Source organism: Nicotiana tomentosiformis, chromosome 8 (assembly GCF_000390325.3).
Source record: "Nicotiana tomentosiformis chromosome 8, ASM39032v3, whole genome shotgun sequence".
NCBI classification, from domain to species: domain Eukaryota; kingdom Viridiplantae; phylum Streptophyta; class Magnoliopsida; order Solanales; family Solanaceae; genus Nicotiana; species Nicotiana tomentosiformis.
The window spans coordinates 64,662,205-64,685,511 of NC_090819.1; the positions used below are offsets into that span (position 1 = coordinate 64,662,205).

Here is a 23,307-nt window from a genome sequence, read left to right on the forward strand (position 1 = left end):
TCATGCTTGACTTTGCCTAGATCCTCTCTCAAAATTCCAACCTGCTCATCCTTGCTATATAACTCATCTTTTAGTTTACCTACATTTTCTTCTAGAGTAAGTTGTCTACAATCAGCTATCTTCTTACTTGTTCCTAATTTCAGCTTTAGGTTTTCAGATCTAAGTTCTAGGACATTTGATTCAAATGCATGAACCTGGCTCTTTAATGCAGTATTTTCACTTATAGTTTCACTAAACCTAAATTCCAGGTTCTTACACTTTGCTTTCAAAATCACACATTCCTTAGACAGATGTTCGTTTTCATTATTTACATCCTTACATTCATTAATGAAATCTAGAAGTAATTCAGATAGCCTTTCCTTAGACAAAAATTTAATCTTGTCTTTGAGATGAATTACACTTACCTCAGATTTCTCATCAGATTCTCCAATGGCCATAAGTGCTTGTTCATCTCCATATTCATCATCTGAGCTTTCTCCCCAAGTAACAACCATAGCCTTTGTTGATCCTTTGTTCTTCTTGGGTTGAACCTGTTCCTTCTTCTTGTTTCTTCATTTAGCTCTTTCCTTCTTCCATTCAATTTCCCATTGAGGGCAGTTCTTGATGTGGTGATCAGTCTTACTATACTTGTAGCATCCCTCATTGGTTTGCCTTTCAGGGGCCTTTGGTTTGTTGTAGCTTCCACTTCTTGAAGGACCATTTCCTCCATTTAGCTACTTCTTGAAGTCCTTTGTGATCATAGCCATTTCATCATCTTCTAGATCAGAACATTCAGTGATTCTGAGTGCCAGGCTCCTTTCCTTCTTGGATACATCCATCTTCATGGTTTGCCTTCTAAGTTCATAAGTAGTGAGATTTCCAATTAGCTCATCTAACTTAAGAGTGGCAATGTTCTTTGATTCCTGAATGGAAGTGATTTTTCTCTCCCAAGTAACTGGCACCCTTGTCAAAATCTTCTCAATTTTATCTTCTTCAGATTTAATCCTTCTAAGAGACTTATATTCATTTGTGAGTGTTGTGAACCTTGTATACATCTCTTGGATAGTTTCTGATAGGTTTAAGTTTAAGTTTCAATGATGACAATATTATCTTATGTTATATTTGCAGGACTAACAAAAAGGAAAGAATGGAGATGCTCAGCAAGATGTTGCTGCTACATCAATGGTCAATCAAGATAAGCAAATTTATTCGTCCTCAATCAAAGGAACTCATATTGCCAATCTCGCCAAAAATTATTCTGTGTCCAGAATTAAGCTCACTCTAGGCGTAAATGGTTCCTTAATTCAAGCGGTGACAAGGAAAGTCACAATCGAATCTGGACTCTTCAAAGAGCAGGATTCGAAGAGGCATCTCTTAGGTCAAAACCCTTTTGCAAAGATCTCGTGCCTCTGATTTCGCTGAAGACTCAACGGCTCTTTTGTCTCCTATAATAAGGTTGATACTTTCAAGAAGACTTGTGCAACTACATACATTGTATTCTAAGTCCGTCTACTTCTTAGTTCAAACACTATAAGTTATCAGTGTCTCAAAAGATAGAAAGATCTAGAACACAAAAGAGAGTTGTGTCAATTACTCAGAACTCAAGGTGTGATATTGTTTGTTGGTGGTGAACGCATTAAAACCATCTGTGTTGTAACGTTTTCAAAGATCTTAAGGGAACCCTTGTGACCCAAGAGAAACTGGATGTAAGTACCACAACGGTACCGAACCGGTATAAATTATTGTGTGTTATTTACTCTTCTTTACTGCTTACTTTCATTCTGCATTGTGATCAGTCAACTAATATTTGTGTTAGTCGACTAATTTTTAAATAGTAAACAATTCAGCCCCCCCCCCCCCTTTTACGTTCAATTGGTATCAGAACAAGGCTCACAATCTTGCTTAATCGCTAGTGAGGAAAAGATCATGGGATCCAATACTGTTGTTGGTGCTCTCTTTCAAGAAAGAACCTCTCAGGTTCGACCTCCTTACTTCAACGGTCAACATTTCTCTCACTAGAAAGTTTGCATGGAAACGTATACTATGTCATATGACATCAAAGTATGGCGTGTGATCAAAAAGGGAAATCTTCCAATTCCTCCCAAGAAGGATGCAAACGGTCAAGTCATTGTATCTACTGATCCTCTTGACTTGGATGATTACACTGATGAACAAGTTGTTGTTATCACTGTTAATGCAAAAACAAAGTATCTACTGTACAATGCTATCAATGGAGAAGAATATGAAAAGATATCAAGTTGCGAAACTGCAAAAGAAATGTGGAACAAACTGGAAGTCACTTACGAAGGAACCAACAAAGTGAAAGAGACTAGGATAAACCTCTTGGTTCGGGACTATGAGTTATTTCAAATGAAGGATGGTGAATCTGTAGAAGAAATGTTTTACGGGTTCAGCAAAATACTTGGATACCTCAAATCATTTGGAAGACCTATTAAAAGTGGCGAACAGGTTAGAAAGATTCTCAGAAGCTTACCTACAATTTGGCAGCCAAAGGTCATTGCGTTGGAATGTCAAGATCTTGACAAAATTTCCTATGACGAGCTCAGAAGTGATCTAATTGCTTTTGAGAAAACTCATCTTGACATACAAATTCAAAAGAAGAATAAAACTGTTGCTTTCAAAGAAACTGTGACTGAACCATAAAATGAAGAAGAAGAAGGAGGAGGAGGAGAACAAGATGAAAACATTCCAATGCTCTCTCAAGTCGTAACCAGCATGATGAGAAGAAACAAAAATAACAAAAGAGGGAAGTTCAACTTCAGGAAAGAAAGGATGAGCAATGAAGCTGATAAAAATGATGGAAGGTGTTACGAATGTGGAAAGTTTGGTCACATTCAAGCTGACTGTCCGGAATTAAAGAAGAAGCTTAGCAGAAATATGCAAAAGAAGAAAGCTTTCGGAGCATGGAGTGATGAGGAAGAATCTGATCACGAGGAAATTGCTAACATATGTTTTATGGCTCTAAGTAACAATAAAGATTCAGGAGAACTTGGACTAATGGCAGACAACAACGATGAGGAAGACGACTCAAGAGAACCTCGTTCAATGTCAGATGAAGGAACTAGTGAGGTACGTACTCCTTTATGCCCTAATTGTTATGAACTTCAAGAATTTGTTGATATTGCTCTTGCAGATATAGAAAAAGTAGTAAATGAGATAAGAATAACTAAGAGGGAAAAAGAGAGAGAGAAGAAAGATTGGGCCTTGAAACTAGAAGTGTGCGAAATTATGCGTGATATGCTTCAAGATGAAGTAAATGAACTCAAGCTTCAATTGAATGGCTTGCAAATAACAACGAGTTTCAGTCCAGTCAAGTCAAATCAGACTGCTCATCACAAGAAGAAAATCTCTTGTTCTTTTTGTGGTAAAAACGGCCATAGTACTAACCATTGCAGGAACAGAATTAGAGCTGAAAGTAGTACTGGTAACTCTAACAATTCATCCTTCTCCTATTGTGGTAAAAGAGGTCACACCTCAAATCATTGCAGGTTCAAAAACAACAGGAGATGGGTCTGAAGACCAAAATCTTCAAATCAAACTAACACTCAGCAGCCTAACCATTTAGGACCCAATCAAGCTTGGGTACCTAAAAATGAGTAATCTTGTTTTGCAGGAACACCGCAAGAAGAATCGAAAAGGAAAATAGTATCTCGACAGTGCGTGTTCCAGACATATGACGGGTGACAAATAACTGTTCAAATCAGTCACTAAGCTAGATGGAGGAATAGTTACTTTTGGTGACAAATCCAAAGGAAATGTTATTGGTGTTGGAAAAGTTCCTTTAAGCTCGACATGTGGTGTAGATGAAGTCTACCTAGTTGATGTACTTGGCTATAATCCTCTCAGCATCAGTCAACTTTGTGACAACGATTATGAGGTTCGTTTTAAGAAACATGGCTGGTTTATAGAAGACGAATCATGTAATATCATTCTCTCAGGTAATAGAGACAGAAATGTCTACACTATCAAGAACTTAGAAAACTTTGGGGATCAAATCTGTCTTACATCTATGATTGAAGATCCATGGGTTTGGCATAGAAAACTTGGCCATGCAAGCATGCATACTATTCAAAAAATGTCTAAACATGATCTTGTTATTGGACTCCCAAAACTAGATTTTTTGAAAGATCATATATGTGATGCATGTCAACTAGGAAAACAAACTCGCTCATCTTTCAAAGTCAAAAACATTGTTTCTACCTCTAAACCTCTTCAATTGCTGCATATGGATTTATTTGGTCCTACTAGAACTGCTAGTATAGGTGGTAAGAAATATGCTTTTGTTATTGTAGATGATTTCTCTAGATTTACCTAGGTTATGTTTCTTAGTCATAAAGATGATGCTCTAAAGAATTTTGAAGTTTTCTGTAAGAAGGTTCAACGAGAAAAGGGATACTACATCTCTACTATCAGAAGTGAACATGGAGGAGAGTTTAAAAGCAGAGCTTTTGAAAATTTCTGCAACGATAAAGGAATCTCTTACAACTTCTCTTCACCAAGATCACCACAACAAAATGGAGTAGTAGAGCGTAAAAACAGAACCTTGCAGGATATGGTAAGAACCACGATCGTGAAAAACTCTCCACCTCATCATTTTTGGGCAGAGGCTGTTAGTACATCATGTCACATCATCAACAGATGTATGATTTGACCAATTCTCAAAAAGACTCCTATGAACTGTGGAATGGTAAGAAACCAAATATTAGCTATTTCCACCCCTTTGGATGTAAATGCTTCATCCATAATAATGGAAAGGATAATATTAGTAAGTTTGATCCAAAAAGTGATGAAGGTATATTTCTTGGTTACTCTCCTTCAAGTAGAGATTACAGAGTTTATAATAAGAGAACCTTATGTATTGAAGAATCTATTCATGTTGTTTTTGTTGATACTAACCCTAGTCCAAGGAATGAACATATTCCTGAAGATGAGGAAATTTTCTGTGCTCCTAAGTCAGTTATTGTAGGTAAGGATCATCAAAATGAGTCAGCTAATCAATAGACTCAATCAGCTAAAGTACCACCAGAAGATCTTGACCTATCCTAGCCATATCAGTCGACTACCGAAGAAAGGGTGACTCTAGTAAATACTCCAAATGAATGGAAGAGTGAACCGGGATATCCTCACAAATTCATTATAGGAGATCCACAGGAGGGAATAACTACAAGGAAATCTCAAAAGAACAAATCTCATGTAGCTCTCATTTCTCAAATTGAGCCCAAGAAAGTGGATAAAGCTCTAAAGGATTCTCATTGGATTAGTGCTATGAAAGAAGAATTAGATCAGTTTAAAAGAAATAAAGTATGGGAATTAATTCCAAAGCCTCAAAACTCTTCTGTTGTTGGAACTAAGTGGGTCTTCAGAAACAAATTGAATGAATCAGGTTAAGTTATTCAAAATAAAGCAAGACTAGTAGCTCAAGGCTATTCTCAACAGGAAGGAATCAACTATGATGAAACCTTTGCGCCTGTGGCAAGATTTGAATCCATTCGAATACTACTCGCCTTCGCTGCTCACAAAGGATTCAAATTATTTCAAATGGATGTTAAAAGTGCGCTCCTAAATGGTTATATCTCTGAAGAAGTATATGTGAAGCAACCACATGGCTTTGCAAATGCCACATTTCCAAATCATGTATACAAGCTGATTAAAGCCTTGTACGGTCTCAAACAAGCTCCTCAAGCATGGTATGAAAGATTAAGCTCTTTCCTTTTAAATCAAGGTTTCAAACGAGGTAATATTGATACAACCCTTTTCATTAAGAAATCCAGTTTATGTAATCTTATTACTCAAATTTATGTAGATGATATTATTTTTGGTAGCCCTAACTCTGTTCTTTGTGAAGAATTTGCTCTTTCCATGAAAGAAGAATTTGAAATGAGCATGATGGGAGAACTGACCTTCTTCCTTGGGCTTCAAATCAAGCAGTCCCCTAAAGGGATTTTCATCTGCCAAACCAAGTATACCATGGAGATTATCAAAAAGCTTGGTATGGAAGATGCTAAGGCTATTGGAACTCCAATGAGTCCAACTACCGTGCTAGATGAAGATGGCAATGGAAAGCTGGTTGATGAAACCATGTATAGAAGGATGATTGGATCTCTACTATATTTAAGTGCTAGTCGACCAGATATCATGTTCCGTTTATGCAAATGTCCTAGATTCCAGTCGGCTCCTAAAGAATCCCATCTCTCTGCTGTTAAACGAATTATTAGATATTTAATTAGTACATCTGAACTAGGACTATGGTATGATCACTCTAAGAATTTATCTCTAAGAGGATTTTTAGATGTTGATTTTGCAGGAGACAAGATTGATAGGAAGAGTACCAGTGGGATATGTCAATTGTTAGGAAATGCATTAGTATCTTGGCACAACAAGAAACAAAATTGTGTTGCACTATCAACGACTGAGACAGAATACCTAGCCATTGGAAGTTGTTGTACACAAGTTCTATGGATTATGCACCAACTTCTTGATTTTAATTTATCTCTTACATCCATTCCTATATTTTGTAACAATACTAGTGTTATCTGTTTATCAAAGAATTCTGTGCATCATTCTTGAGCAAAGAATATATAAATTAAATATTATTTTATCTGAGATCATATAGCAAAAGGTGACATTGTTTTAGAGTTTATTAGAACTGATTCTCAACTTGCTGATATTTTTACAAAACCACTTTTGGAAGAAAGATTCTGCTTTCTCCGAAAAATGATTGGCATTGTGCCAAATTTGTAAATCAAATATTTCCTTGAGTATTTAAAATAGGTTACCCTATACTAGAATATTTTATTTCCTTACTTATATGTGATCTAATTACTTTTCTGTGTAAGCGTAATTATTGCAAGTATCGTCGATTAGTAACTTTTGTACTATCTCTTCTGTCTGAACTTGGCCTTTCCATTAACCAAGGCGTCTCTTCGCTCTTCCTAAAATCTTAAATAAAAAACCTTTGTCTCCAATACTCCTCTCATTCTCTACCAAACAACCCTTCACACCATGTCCAAAAGAATCCCTCCTCTGCAACCAGATGCAGTCGAAGATTCCAAACACCTCTTAACACTGAAGAGCCTATGGATGTGGAGTTGTCCATTGACTCAGATTTTCTCAGAACAGACAATGAAAGCAGCAATTCACCTGAAAATCCTCCCATTATCCAGAAAAAGGCCGGCAAGAGACCCATGGAGTAAACCCCCAAAAAGGTTGCATGTAAAAAGGGTAAAGTGGAACGCTTAGAATTTGGTCCTGAGGACAAGCTAATCTTCTACGACCCCAGTGAAAAGGCAAGGTTTGAGTCCTACAAGTCAAAATACATGGCTTATGGATGCTCTGTAAGTCTCTCTCTTATGAATAGTCTCCATTGTGATGTGACTGCAATTATTGATTCTCAACACATTTCCCCTCTCTTTGACACTATTGGAAACTTTGTGTATGAAGAACCTGTTAGAATGTTTTATGCAAATATTTTCATGAATGATAAAGATGATTTGGAATCTATGGTTTCAGGGACTAGAATTGTTTTGGACTCGTATCAATTTGAAAAGATCTTTTCTGCCAAGTTTAGTGGGTATGATGTGTTTGTCCAAAATTCTTGGCCCAAAAACTTTGAAGTGTCTTTTGATGAAGCAAAACATTTTCTGTCTGATAACCTCCCTGACATTGCCCCCAAAAATCTTAAGTTTGAACACCGTGTTTTGGCCCACATGATTGCCACTACTCTCATTCCCAGATCTGGGTCCCTTAGCTCTTTGTCCACTAAAGATGTCTTTGTCCTCTACTGTCTGGTTAATAATAAACGTCTTGATTGGTTTGTGTGGATTCTTCATTATATGCTTGAGAGTATCAAGGATATATCCTCCTCTGCTGCATGTCTTCCCTATGGTCTTCTCATCTCTCATATTCTGGAAGTCATGGAAGTAGACTTGGCACCCTTTACACCCAAATACATCACCAGTACTTATGATAAGACAGTATTTTCAATGATGGGGTACACTCTGTGTGATGATGGATGGGTTAGGAAAGCCAAGGTTTAAAGTGCTCCAGCACCAGTTAAAATCCAAAATGATCAACCAGCTTCACAGTCAACTGCCTCTCAGAATCTTCAACAAATTCAATATTACCTTGATGGAGTCAAGTTGCTTCTTGTTGAGATGAAAGAACAAGTAGATAAAATTAGTGATGTCACCAAGGAGACAGGTACATATGTAGCAAAGACCGGTATGGATATAGGAGCCACACAGAGACAAAGAACCAGGGCTTTCAACTCTATGAGTGAAAGGATGGACAAACTCGTCAAGGACGTTGATAACTCCTATGACTCCTTCTGCACCAAAGCGATCAACACCCTCAAATACTTCTTGGGAAGAAATTAATGCAACCAATTTTTTTTGTTTATGCTTATTTTTGTTGGTGGTTTCTCTTAGACAATTTTTTTTGGGTATGTACTAACTAAGCCTCTGCTGAAGGCACTACTTCTGCTGCTCTAACCACATTTATTGATGTCAAAGGGGGAGGAAAAAATGAGTAAACACCAGTAGGAGGATTGCAATTACAGTTATAAAGGAGGAGATGGAAACAACATAATCTTAGGGGGAGCAACACAACTCAGGGGGAGCAACATCTTCAAAGGAAAGTATATTAAATTACTGTTTACTCCTTCTTGATTGTCATCATCAAAAAGAGGGAGATTGATAGGTTTAAGTTTAAGTTTCAATGATGAAAATATTATCTTATGTTATATTTGCAGGACTAACAAAAAGGAAAGAATGGAGATGCTCAACACGATGTTGTTGCTACATCAATGGTCAATTAGGAGAAGCAAATTTATTCGTTCTCAATCAAAGGAACTCAGATTGCCAATCTCGCCAGCAATTATTCTGTGTCCAGAATTAAGCTCACTCCAGGCGTAAATGGTTCCTTAATTCAAGCGGTGACAAGGAAAGTCGCAATCGAATCTGGACTCTTCAAAGAGCAGGATTCGAAGAGGTACCCCTTGGGTCAAAACCCTTTTGCAAAGATCTCGTGCCTCTGATTTCGCTGAAGACTCAACGACTATTTTCTCTCCTATAATAAGGCTGATACTTTCAAGAAGAAGACTTTCCCAACTACATACATTGTATTCTAAGTCCGTCTACTTCTTAGTTCAAAAACTGTAAGTTATCAGTGTCTCAAAAGATAGAAAGATCTAGAACACAAAAGAGAGTTGTGCCAATTACTCAGAACTCAAGGTGTGATATCGTTCGTTGGTGGTGAACGCGTTAAAACTATCTGTGTTGTAACATTTTCAAAGATCTTAAGGAAACCCTTGTGACCCAAGGGAAGCTGGATGTAAGTACCACAACGGTACCGAACTAGTATAAATCGATGTGTGTTATTTTCTCTTCTTTACTGCTTACTTTCATTTATCTGTCAACTAATACTTGTGTTAGTCGACTAATTTTTAAATAGTCAACAATTCACCCCCCTCCCCCCTCCCCCCCTCTTGTACATTCAGTTTCCCCTTCCTTCATGGTGAAATTCTCATATTGAGAATATAGTAGTGTTCCTCTAGACCTCTTCACTTGAGGTGTTCCTTCATGGGCTACTTGCAAAGTGTCCCAGATTTCGTTAGTAGTAGTACAACTGTGGATTCTATTGTACTCATCTGGATCGAGTCTTGGCTTTAGCATTCTTCTCCCATTTCCTCAAGTCATCAGCAGTGCAGTCAGCTCTTGTCTTTGCCACCTCTTCTCCTTCGACATTTATTTCATGGTAGCCAGTGGGCTATCTGTGATAATGTCCCATAGCTCATAGTCTTCTCCTATAATGTGATCTCTCATCCTGTTTTCCCACCAAGAGTAATACTTGTCGTTGAAAAGTGGTGGCCTAGCAGTGGATTGCCCTTCCCAGTTTTCAGGTGGTGCACTCATCTTGATCTTCTCCTAAGGTGTTAGTCTGTTCAAGGATAACCTACTCTGATACCAATTGTTGTTTTAACTTCAATACCACACAAGAGGGGGGGGGGAGGGTAATTTGTGTGGTGTCCAATTTTTCGCTTAAACTGATTATAGAAGGACTTGGTTCTTCTAAGTGTTCCTTAACCTACTATTGCTGAAATAGTAAATGCGAAAAGTAAAAAACACAAGTATTTTACGTGAAAAACACCTGACTCAAAAAGTGAAAAAACCATGACCTACTTCCCAGTAGGATTTTCCCAAATTCTCCACTAAATCACTGAGCCAAAAATTGCATTTACAAAACACTTTTGTAAACCTAGGATTAACTCTAATCATGTTGTGCCAACCAGTATCTAACTGATGTGACAACTTCAAGTTAACTCTAACTTGAATACTCTGAGTACCTATTACAATTGCCTCTAGATAAAGCTGAAAGGTACAATATGAAAACACCTACTACAATTGAACTAGAATAAAAGACAGACACTTGGAGCTGGTTCTTGTATCTGGTTCATGTAGCTTCAGGTTTGCACACTTGAATCACACACGAATTGCTTGCAAAATGCCTTTCTATTTTGCTCTCAATTCACATTTAACTTCTGCTTTTGTGCATCCCTGTTGAATGAGAACATCCTGCGATTTATAGAGTTAGTAGAGTAGAAAATAACTAGAGTTCTAATGCTACTCTTCCTTGGTGGAAGAGTTCTAGTTGATCTCAACTTCTAACTCCTCCCTTATCTTGGATAGTGTTCTCTTTGATTAAGGAGTCCTTCTCCTTATCAATTATGCATCTTTTTCGATCAGGAGATATCAATTTTACCAAGTTAAGCTTATCTCCTTCACGTGCCTCCCACATGCTCGAATCTGCCCGTGTCTATGAACACAAGGAATGGACCCGGTTCATGCCTGAGCTTTCTTTGTCAATCTTCAAAACTAACCTTCACTTGGGCCAACAAACGTTAATCACAACTTACTGAACTGGATGGTTCTTTGGTCATGGACATAATATTGTCTTTGGAGGATTCGATTCCCCTAACTCTAGATTCAGTGACTGAATGTGGATCATGATACACCACAGACCACACTGGTTGTTAAATTGGAGATTACACGCATATTTAATTTGCAGTGAAAAAATTAAAGCTTTGCCTAGTCTAGTGCTTTGTTGTGTTTCACACAAGTTACTTTTACTTTTTCTTTGTAATGCACAACTGATATGGATATCAGATAATATTGAACGAAAAGTAAAATTATTCTAATGACACATTCACACACTCCCTCATCCGATTGTCTTGTTATTTCAGTTCATACATCCATGTTTGATTATGCTATTTTCTATCAGGAATTTGTAGAAAAACTATGGATCATTTTAGGATCTTGTGAGTTTTGATTACGAGCGGATGACAATGACAACATATTTTGTTGGTGCAATTAGCTTGGAGATTATTGAACAAGGAAGGACTCTTCACCCTTAAACTGGAGACTTATTTAAGTGCTCTGCATATTAGTATTTCATTGACACTAGGTACTAGGTAGGTAGGATATGATAGAAACTGCTTTCAACCAGTGTGTTCTGTTTGTGAGTTTGAAATTTCTTATTTACTTCCATTAGGATATGATAGAAATATTTGCTTTGACGAAAGCTATCCAAACATTTGAATCAAATTACTTGAACAACTTGTTTAATTTTGCAAAACTAAATGATGTCTCAAGTTTGAAACGCTAAGCTTAGGCAAGTTTTCATTACAATCGATTAACTATACCTCAACTGAAAAATAGGTGAGAATCCCATGGGAATTCCTCTATATCCATTCTAATTCTATTCAAGACTAGTTCAAACAACTATATATAGATCCATTTTATTCTTCTCTTAGCAACATCACAACACATACAAAAGATGTAAGTTAGCCAAGCTTTTTTGAACCGTAAAATGTCAATATAGATCGAAGCTTAACGTGTTTAACAATCAAGCTTGACAGTGGAATCAACATCTGTTCTTTTCTTCATTTTTTCCCCCTTTAATAAACAACCTGAATTCAAACTTACATTAGCAGAGTCAGGCTTCAGTTATGAACATATGCGTTCATTTACAACTACAATTATTAGTCTTACTAGCACACTATGCATTACACAAGTAACATAATCAATTCGGGAAAATTCACTCACCATCTGTTTCTAAGCAATTCCCTGAATCACTATCATTTGTAGCGACTTAACTTCAACAATCTCAAGAACAGGGGCAAATACAGCTACAAGATTAGAAGCTACCGTAAGATCCTTACAGAGAAAGGGATCATCCAACGACCTTCATTGAACCACCTCTGCTGGTGTTGCTCCGGAAACTATAGCTACTTAGCACATAGGCATGGGGACATGGCAAATACAGCTTACAACAATAGAAGCTACCATAAAATCGTTGAAGAGAAAAAGAACGTCCGAACCTCGACAACACTTCTGCTGGCTGCCTTTTCTCCATGCACTTAACTTAGTTGCCATAGCTGTTATGTAAGTGGAATAGTTGGACCGTATAAAGCCACAACTCATTAGAGAATCAATGAAGTAACGGTCCATGTGACGTGATATCAGGAAGATGAGAACTAATGGAGAACTTCAACCATCTCTTCTTCTCCATAAACTTAAGACATGGTTGCAACACCAACCCAATCGCAACAGCGACCAGGCTTACAACCATAACTTTAATCGAAGAGAAGGCCAACACAACACCAATGAGAATGGCCGGAGGTATGCACAACAAGACGGCTCCAATGGTTCCACCTGGTATCTTGAAAGGGCGTGGTGCATTGGGGTACTTAATCCTTAACCATACAAATGCTATAAATTCCAAGATCATTCCAAAGCAATACAAGAAATTTTCTGCAGCTACTATCTCCTGAAAGCTCAGCCACGAAAGTAATATCACACCAGAAGCTGAGAATAGGATCCCAATCAAAGGAGTTCCATGAGGAGATCTCTTTGCGAAGAACTCAGGGAGCATTCCCCTCTCTGCCATACCGAGTAACTGAAAAGAGTCGCTGCTCATCTCAGCCACAAACATTCCCATATTTGATACTGCAGCAGCCCCTTGAACCCAACATCTAAGCCAAACTCCACCAAGTATTTTCGCAATGTCTGAGAAATATCCATCTGTCCACGAGTCACGCTCGAGGGGAACGGCTCCTGTACCAATCAGCAAAGGGAAAAAGTATGATAGTACAACCAAAATAACAGCATAAAACAGAGCCTTAGGCAGAGTTTTTTTCGGGTTATGTACTTCTCCGGCAAGAGTACTTATTGAATCCCAATAATTCAGATTCCAGAAGAGAGTATTCAGATACAAGTTCCAATCAATATTGTGTACATCTGCCACTAACCATCTAGCAGGCTTTAATTTGGGAATTGAAATGAGCCCCATAACGACAAAAGGAAGGATCGACAAAATACCAAACGAAACAGCAACCCATCCCACAATGGTTAAACCTCTGTAGTTCATGTAAGTGAGAACCAGAGTAAGAGCCAAAACAGCTAGAATCCTAGGAAGCCCACCACCTAATGCAGGGATAGCTGATTTTAGGTAATCTAAGAACATAACGGGGTAAAGTGCATTGTCAATGACTCCACTCAGCCATTTCATCCAACCTTGCTGAAAGCCCCAATATGGACCCAAAGCAGATGAAACCCAGACAACATAACCACCATTTTCAGGGAACATAGTGCCCATTTCAGCAGTAATGAGTGCCTCAGGGACACTCCATATTAAAGGGAAAATCAAGAATCCAAGAAGAGCAAAAAGAGGACCAGCTGCATGAACAGTGTCCTCAACACCAAAAGGACCACCAGAAACCTCATAGAAAATGAGGAAAATTAGAGGCAAGAGTGAAACTTTCTTAGCATTATTTGCTCTAGGAGATGGAACCTCATTAATCCCTATGTATTCTGCACCATTAAGTTCTCCCATTGGAATTGCAGCTTCTCTATGAGCTGAAACCCTCAATTTCTGCATTTTCCAACAAGTTTCAAGTTAAAGAGAACAATCACATTACAAGAATCATTATACACTTACAGAAAATAGGAACCGAACAGCAAAAAGAAGCAATTTTTTTTTACAATAGATAACAAGGGTATGTACAAGAAAGCAGTTAGTAATTTTTAAAAAACCATAGTAAATCAATCAAATACATAATGGGTCATCATATTTTTTTTCTATACATACATCAGCATAGGAGAAAAGAAATTCATTCTTGGGGAAAAAAAATTGCCCATCAAGCAATTGTACATGCACCAGATCTCAGTCAACATAGAAGATGTAAAGAATCTAAATTTATAGCAAGTAGTATAATTAAAATATAGTAAAGAAAATAGGAACAGGTAAAGAGAATAAGACCATGAATAAAGGTAAATCGATTGGGAAGTTCCACCATTATAGCCCTCAAAAGTGAATGCAAAACCAAAGATTTTTCAAGCAGAGAAGTTGATAGATCAAAGGTATGGCTCCTGAGCAGTTGAAAGGCGGGTTGGTTTGCAAGTGAAGTGTCAGTTGCGTGGCACATCTGAAGATGACAATTCAATAGGATTCTAAGCGGCAAACCTTTTTATTTTTCTCCAATCAAAGATCTAACTTTTAAAAGAAAATCGAATAATTGATTCACAAAAAGGTTAAACTAATAGTCTAATAAGAATTTAGTTGCTAATATTGTGGATTTTCTACAAGATTGCATCTGAAATATGCTGATTCATGTCAATCATCTAAAAATAGCATATCAAAACTAATTGCTCTCTCTTTTTGTATAAGTTAGTATTTATTACTAATATATTAAATGTGCCTAAGAGTAATATTTACATACATTAAGAAAGGTTATGACTTTTGAGGGTCTTACTTCTTACCAAAGTGTTTCTTAGAGAGTGAGAGAGCAGATATGGCATGTGCGCCTGATGCCCAGTCCAGAAGTTTGGGCCAGGATAGGCCCATAAAGACTTGCCCCCACTTACGGAACTACTCCTAAAAAAACTCTTAGAATTAGGTGGCATTGTTGCCATCAAAGGTTTGAACCTTGATCGTTGATTTTAAATTAAACACCACCTGAATAATGCTGACAAAATTCCTTGTCAAAATATTTCACTTTTGTTACAAATTACTTAATCTTGTGCTATATAATTGCCTATTTGTAAGTTCAACCATTATTATCGAAACTCAAATTCATATAAGCACTTTTGTAGTTTCACTCTAGATCTTCATTTTATTTTATTTTTGTAATTTTGAAAAAAAATAATATAAATTAAAAGGAAAGATTCCCTGCTTGTTTTTCGCACTGAAATTGAATTGAAAATTGATACATAAATATGCTTATAGAAAGTAGACGCGCAAAGTCTCTATTGATCATCATGATCCTAATAAAGCAAGTCAAGTCAACCATGCGGTAATAATATGTTATAATCTTTTATTTGTGTATTTCCTTTTCACTCGAAGATAGTCTTTAAAATTTCTGATACATTGCACTCATTGCAGGCGTGCAGTCTTTTTTCTTCATTAGCCAACATACAAACCCCACCTTAGTCCCCCCCCCCCCCCCCTCCCCAATTTCAAGGAATTAAAGATTAAATAATACAAATAAAGAAACCGTTTACAGGAATGTAAGAAAATCATTGCACATATCTGACTGTTTTATTATAATTGCATGCCTCACTATAACTTAAACACAACCAAATTAAGATAAACCTTTGAGTTTTTGATAAAGCAACACAGAAATGCATTTTATAATCTTTCAACATGACATAAAACTTCTGCTGAGAGAATAATAAAGAAGAAAAGAAAATTAGGATAATATTGCTGGACAAAGTTCACTGTTTTATTAGATTATCTTGTCTAAAATCTTCTTATTAAAGAAACGAAAAATATATAAGATTTACGAAGGAATTCGCTAGGATCATGTAATAGGTAAGTGCAAATTATGCTAAAACAAAGTTTAATTGAATAACAAAAAATGATCATGAACTCTTTTGGGTGAAGGACTAGGAAAGAAAATTAAGAAAAAGAAACGAATGAACGGAAAAACATTTTTGAGTTCAAATTTTTCTAGAATTTTTCCTTCAGAAGACTAATACGTAAAGTAATTCTTTTTTCCCATTAGGTTTATTCACCTACTTTAAAGTGTCGTACTACGTTAGGTAACGTCGAGAGAGAAGTCCATAGTTTTTCGACTTTCTCAAAAAACGCTATCTTCATTTTTCCCTAGAAGATTACTTAATAAATCAGGATAGCTATTAACTGCTAGAGTTTCAGGTAAATCATTGTTTACACTCTTTCAGCCGCCATGCTTATAAAACTCAAACAAAAGAACATTTAAATAAAAAAACATAATTTAAAGATAAAAAGGTACTCCAATATTAATTAATTCAAAATTACCTGATTATCACCATTCTGCAATAGTGATTTATCGGTGGCTGTAGATGTTAGAGTTTCAGTTTGAACTATTGCAACATTCGCAGCTAATTTCTTATCTGCTACTGAAACTGCAACTTGTGGCGGCTTAGCATTAGAAACCTCATGAAAGGAGGATTTGGTTTCAGAGTTTTGATCAGTTTCTGATGAAGTTGTTGGCACCATTTATGCAGACAAAATGCTGATCGAGGAGATAAATCAAGAAAACTAAAGGCTCATTAATGGAGGAAAAGCAATGATTTATAGTAAAGGATTTTTGGTAGTTTTTTTCATCAAGAAAAGACTCTTTGATGGCAGGGTGTTTTAGGGGAAGTTTGTGGCGAAGTATATTAAGTGAGAGATAAGCAAGAAAATATATAAGTGTAGGAGGTCAAAGGGACACCGAGGTCATATAGGGCAAACTGATGTAGGGTACTCAAAATCCAATAATTTATGTGATATTTTTTCTCTATTTTAGAATAGAATAATATTTGTATGAACTGAAATTGAGCCAATCCAATCATGCAAGTTGAATGCTTGTCTATTTGTGCCCCAGTTGTGGGTCAAGGGTGGGGATGATTGGAGTGTATATAATTATACTCCATTCAATGATGTGGATATTTTGAGATAATTTGCTATATATATAATATATCAATAGAAGAGAAGATTACTATATTTAGAATTTATAATAGTAAAAGTATACAATGACTCCAGTACTCTTAAAACATTAAAGATTAAATTTATCAAATTTAAATTTTGAATACGCATCTACGTTAAATCACAAAGAAGTGCGAGTTATAAACTATAACTATTATTTTTTGTGCTTTTTCTCGAACTCAATGTTTTTAGTTTTGTCCACAATATTAAATTTTAATTCAACGAGTTCAATCAATTTCCTATCAAGATAATATAGGTGAATTACATAAATAGTCCAATAAGGGGTTGCTCTTTAAATATTATCTTCGTTTTTGGAAGTATTTAGAAAATTGACCCTCGGCTCTGCACACACTTATTGCTTGTCAGAAATTTAGTTTATGTTATATTTACTCTACCTCTATTGTTACTTGTTCACGAGCTCTTCCCAGTTGGCATTACTTTATGCTTGTTCAATTATTCACTAAACTCTATTATATTGGCATGACTTTGTGTTAATTAGCTGCATTTGACCTACTATTAAATTAATTGTTCACAAAATTTACTCAATTGACATAATTTTGTTTCTTCAATGTTCACAAAATTCTACAAGGTTAGCATGGCTTTGTGTTATATATCTGCAATTAACTTAGCTGTTAAATTGTCATCAAAGTATACCCGATTGACATAATTTTTCTATGGTATTCAACAAAATATTCTTCAAAATTACAGTTCCAATTTCGATCAAAGTACCCAAAATCTGCTCAAAATGATCTCAAATTTAAAACAAAACTTCCAAACACCTACGGAAACGATCTCTAATCATCAATTTAGTCAAATAATACTAAATTGACAAGATCCATTTTGTCTTCTTTAACACTTTCTAAGGGTCAACAATGGAGTTTTAAGATTTTTAAAGTAAATCACTAAATCAGTATTTGAACTAAACATTTAAGAAAAATTATCAAGATTCAAATAAGTTTAACAATAATAGATCATTAACTTCCCGTTTCTATCCCCATATAAGAATTTAAAGCTTCAAATATTAAAGAATTATAGTGTTCTCAATGAACAAGAAATCTATTTTTGTAGCAAATTAAAAAACAAAGACAATATTTAAAGATCATTTCCTTAGGGGACAACCGATGCAATTTTGTGGATAATATAGGAATTCTGACAATAGCGGAGAACGAAACCCCTTGAGTTCTACCTTTTTTTACGGATTTAGTCCTGCCAGAATTTGATATCATATCAGTGTATTGTGTAGGAAAAAGAAATTAGACCGTGCTTCTATATGTTCTTATTTTTACTCCCGGAGCAAACGAATGTAGCATGGCATCTTACTATTTAATGCCCAAAGGAAATTCAAGCAAATTAATGAGCACTTCAAACCCTCACCAACTAAAGCTTTTTCCTTTTTCTCTCTTTTGAATTACCCGTGACACTCTCCAAATTATTCTCTGTTACTTTATTAAAATTATCATTATGATATTTAAATAACGAGATCTCTATAAGTAAGTTGAATCGTTTTTTGCTAAACAAAGCTCACCCTAGACACCCTTAACCCCTATCCTATTTACCCACTAGAGAAAGATAATCCAAACTTTTATACCTAAACATGTCACATGATCACCTTTCCTGACCTCATCAAAGATCTCTCAAATTTCACCACTTTGGCTTTATTTGCTTATTCTTTTCATTCATTATCAAGAATAACAGTGAGATATCCTTAATCAAAATTTCTAATTTAAGCACGTATATATAATTTTATGGTATGGAGCACTTTTCTTACGGGGCACCAATGGCGGATCCACATGGGTACCTGTGGGTGCTTAAGGACCCATTAACTTTGACCGTATTTGGTAAATTTGTATAGACAATTATAAAAATATTTAGATAAATATTGAATGAGCATCCACAACTAAACTCATTTTTCCTCTTCTTTTAGATTTTTTTTCAACGAGAATTTATGACTTTAAAATTCTAAATCCGCCACTGCTGTCATGTACAAATTCAAGTTAATCGAATAAGTAGAATCGAATGCTGAATCATTGAAAAAATAACAATAAGAAAGCATGTGATCCATGTGGTGAATATACCGTTCAGGGAGAAAAACGACATCATTTGTCATATACATAAAGTTTTAAAACATTGATATAACAATTTTTATATAACAATCTGTATACGGGTAAAAACCGAACTCATGATACACTCCGCCTCCAACAACGTAAAATAAGCTCGAGATATAATTGCGAAGGATCGGAATCGAAGTAAGGGTCTCATCGAGTCAGAGTCCGGGGGGCGATTTTCTGCCCCCGAGAATATCGGGGTCATGACTGAGAGACTTCGGAGAACATTGTCGGGCAATCAAGCACGACCAACAGAAGGCCGTAATATCCGCGACCGCCCGGATATCATGGCGTGGATCTCGACACGTATCGATGTAAAACCAGCAATCAGTTAAACAAAAGATTTTTTTATCTTTTATAGAGTTGTCCTTAGAGTGGGATTCTCCCACTATATAAAGGGGGGTCTGATAATTCATTAAACAGATTGTAACACGCATTCCAAGGTAATATACTATTATTTTCACTGATATTCTAAGATTTTTCTTTCATTCATCAATATCGCCCACTATGAGCCCGGATCGAGAGTGAATATTTCAATAAAGCTGGAACCATCCTCCTCGTGTGGTTTGAATTTACTGTATTTCTATTTGTTCATTCTAACCCAATTTATCGTTTTATATCAAATTAATCCGCGTATCCTTAAAACCACTTACAAATTTAATTGTTATCCGATTTTGAGGGTAAATAGTTTGGCGCCCACCGTGGAGCTAAGGATAATAGTGGCAATTTGATACACATTTCCATAACTCACCCTACTTCACACTTGTTCTTTGAAGTGTCTTTGATTTCAGGTCAACGTTTAAAATGTCGAACTCCCAATCTGCCCCTATAAACACGGATGTTGAGTCTGGCCACCATGGAGAGAACTACAATACGGCGCCCGGTAACGAGGTGCCCCTTGCCGATCCCAGTGGAATTCCGGCCGCGAACCCGATTGACGCCAACTCATATATGGCCATCAACACGAACTTGTCTACCGATGCTGAGAACAAAGTCCGTGGGGGAGTCCTATCGGTAGTCCAAAATACTCGTGACGGTAAAGGAGATGGGATAAACTTACGGTGATCTTCGAAATATTGCAGGCAGCGATAGCCCAACTGCAGAACCAAAGTCGCGCTCTCAGTAGGGTTGAGCCCGAATCATCCCGGGAAAACACTGACAGAAATGAACCAGCCGCAGATAGGCCAAATAAAGCTGAACCCGGGACCAACCTTGGGATAATAAAGATGCTCGAGGAATTGAAACAACAGTAGAAATGGGAGAAAAGAAAATCTAAGCCAACGATAAGAAGGTAGAGACCTACAACTCCAGGGTCGACCAAATCCATGGAGCACCGCCGATATTGAAGGGCCTAGACTCCAAAAACTTTGTTCAGAAACCTTTTCCTCTGAGCGCAGCCTCGAAGTCGATCCCAAAAAGGTTCTGCATGCCTGAAATTCCTAAGTACAACGGAACAACTGACCTAAATGAACATGTGATCTCGTACACGTGCGCCATCAAGTGGAACGACTTAAAAGATGATGAGATCGAATCTATCCTGTTGAAAAAGTTCGGAGAGACCTTGTCAAAAGGAGCTATGATATGGTATCACAACTTACCCCTTAATTCTATTGACTCATTCACTATGCTTGCAGATATTTTTGTAAAAACACACACCGGGGCAATCAAGGTCGAGACCAGGAAGTCGTACCTTTTCAAGGTAAAGCAAAAAGCTAATGAGATGCTCATGGAGTTCGTGTCAAGGTTTCAAATGGAACGGATAGACCTTCCGCCGGCGGCAGACCCTTGGGCCATTCAGGCCTTCGCCCAAGGACTCAATACTCGAAGCTCATTGGCTTCGCAGCAATTGAAGCAAAATCTGGTAGAATATCTGGCTGTAACTTGGGCTGAAGTGCATAACCGATATCAATAAAAAATTAGGGTCGAATATGATCATCTTGGGGACCCTTCGGGGTCTATTTATCCCGTACGAGCTAGTGACAGATCCAAAAGAGACATTGATCGAGAACTAAGGTTAAGTAGGGATCGGTATCAACTGTTCAACGGTGATCGTAGGGGTAACGGGTATGGACGAAACCCTATGAGAAATGAAAGGAGAAGAGATCGGAGTCAAAATAACCAGGGACTCATGAGCAAAAATGATTTCGACAGGCCCATTGGGCCTAAAGAATCATCGAGGTTATCGGAGTACAACTTCAACGTCGATGTTGTTGCTATCGTATCCGCCATCGGACGCATCAAAGACACCAAGTGGCCTCGACCTCTATTGTCCGATCCAGCCTAAAGGGATCCCAACTTAATATGTAAATATCATGGCACACACGGCCATAGAACAAATGATTGCTGACAGTTGAGAGAGGAAGTGGCATCTCCGGGAGTTCCTGAGCGATCGAGCCAAAAATCATTTCAGAAATAGAGATTCTAGCAAGAAGATCGAGCAGGAGGAACCTTAGCACGTCATTAACATGAATATTGGTGGGGTCGATGTTCCCTAGGGGCCGATGTTAAAATGCACCAAAGTATCCATCATGAGGAAAAAATGGACTCGAGATTACGTACCAAAAGGAACCTTGTCCTTCAACGACGAGGACGTTGAAGGCATCATGCAGCCCCACAATGATGCACTGGTAATGTACTCATAAATAAGTCACGAGTTAAGCATGTGTTAATTGATCCATGTAGCTCGGCCAATATCATTAAATCGAGGGTCGGGGAACAACTAGGTATACAAGACCAAATCGTTCCTGTAGTTAGGGTTCTAAACGGATTCAATATGGCATGTGAGACCACAGCAGGGGAGATAACATTGCCAGTGAACACTGCCGGAACCATTCAGGAAATAAAGTTTTGCGTGATCGAAGGAGACATGAGGTACGATGCTCTATTTGGGAGACCATGGATTCACAACATGAGGACAGTACCCTCGACGTTGCACCAGGTACTGAAATTCCCGATGCTAGGAGGAATTAAAATAGTTTACGGAGAATAACCGAGCACAAAGGAGATGTTCGCGGTCGACAAAGGGATCCCGGTATCCACACTTTAGATATCGAAGGGTCTGAGTCCGGATGGCCAAAGACGAAACCAAATAGCAATTTCCGATACCATCTTCGATAGAACTGGAGAAGCAGGGGATGGATGAGGACGACGACTATGGAGTTCCCAGGTCTTTATAATCCCCGATAATTCCGACGCCACCAAATCAACAATCGAAGAACTGGAGCAAGTCATATTGATTGAACACCTGCCCGATCGTAAGGTACACTTGGTCACAGGGTTAAGTCCCGAGCTCAGGAAAAAACTCATCCAATTCCTTATAGCTAACATAAATTGTTTCGCTTGGTCCCATATCGATATGACAGGGGTTCCACCAGAAATAACTACTCACAAGCTAAGCCTGGATCCGAAGTTCCATCCGGTCAAGCAGAAAAGATGACCTCAGTCCAAAGTCAAGCATGCATTCATCAAGGACGAGGTATCTAAACTCCTAAAAATAGGGTCCATCCGGGAGGCTAAGTACCCAGATTGGTTAGCAAACGTAGTAGTAATCCCTAAAAAGGGAAATAAATTAAGAATGTGTGTAGACTATAAAGACTTGAACAAAGCATGGTCCAAGGACTCTTTCCCTCTACCAAACATCGATTGCATGATCATGCAACAGTCGGCCACGAGATCCTCAGTTTTCTCGACGCCTACTCCGGGTACAATCAAATTCGGATTGACCCGGACGACCAAGAAAAAATGTCCTTCATCACCAAATATGGTACCTACTGCTATAACATAATTCCATTCGGACTAAAAAAAATACCAGTGCCACTTACCAATGCCTAGTAAAACAGATGTTCGAAGAGAAAATAGGAAAATCAATGGAGGTTTACATTGACGATATGTTGGTTAAGTCCCTGCGAGCAAAGGACCATTTGAAACATTTGCATTAAACCTTCAACATACTGAAGAAATACAATATGAAGCTGAACCCGGAGAAATACACATTCAGAGTCAGGTCCGGGAAATTCCTTGGATTCATGGTGTCCAACCAGGGAATCGAGATTAATCCCTATAAGATCAAGGCCATCGATGACATCACCATTGTGGATAATATCAAGGTCGTTCAAAGGTTAACCGGGCGCATAGCCGCTTTGGGTCGATTCATCTCGAGGTCCTACGACAAGAGCCATCGGTTCTTTTCACTATT

General features: G+C 37.5%; 2 protein-coding genes across 4 annotated transcripts; one reads left to right on the top strand and one right to left on the bottom strand.

Moving 5' to 3' along the window:
- Positions 1-2,022: 2,022 nt before the first annotated feature.
- LOC104108423 (uncharacterized) lies at positions 2,023-2,643 on the top strand. The gene has a single exon (XM_009617443.1). The coding sequence runs from the start codon at positions 2,023-2,025 to the stop codon at positions 2,641-2,643; it is 621 nt and encodes a 206-aa protein (XP_009615738.1).
- A 9,271-nt stretch (positions 2,644-11,914) lies between these two features.
- Positions 11,915-16,728, bottom strand: LOC104108420 (probable polyamine transporter At1g31830). Of its 3 annotated transcripts, none has more exons than XM_009617441.4 (2): positions 16,336-16,728; positions 11,915-13,929 (listed from the first exon to the last, which is right to left on the bottom strand). In XM_009617441.4, the coding sequence occupies exons 1-2, from the start codon at positions 16,534-16,536 to the stop codon at positions 12,487-12,489; spliced, it is 1,644 nt and encodes a 547-aa protein (XP_009615736.1). In that variant the 5' UTR covers positions 16,537-16,728; the 3' UTR covers positions 11,915-12,486. The 3 variants fall into 3 exon arrangements, with proteins under 3 accessions (XP_009615736.1, XP_070038501.1, XP_009615737.1); XM_070182400.1 differs by lacking the exon at positions 16,336-16,728 and adding an exon at positions 14,351-15,455; XM_009617442.4 differs by lacking the exon at positions 16,336-16,728 and adding an exon at positions 14,317-15,453.
- Positions 16,729-23,307: the final 6,579 nt, after the last annotated feature.

Excerpts from the sequence above, each read along its gene's own strand:
- LOC104108423 (XM_009617443.1), top strand. The coding sequence starts at position 2,023 with ATGTCATATGACATCAAAGTATGGCGTGTGATCAAAAAGGGAAATCTT.
- LOC104108420 (XM_009617441.4), bottom strand. The coding sequence starts at position 16,536 with ATGGTGCCAACAACTTCATCAGAAACTGATCAAAACTCTGAAACCAAA. Across the intron at positions 13,930-16,335 it reads TGCAGAATGGTGATAATCAG|AAATTGAGGGTTTCAGCTCA; the intron begins GTAATTTTGAAT and ends TGGAAAATGCAG.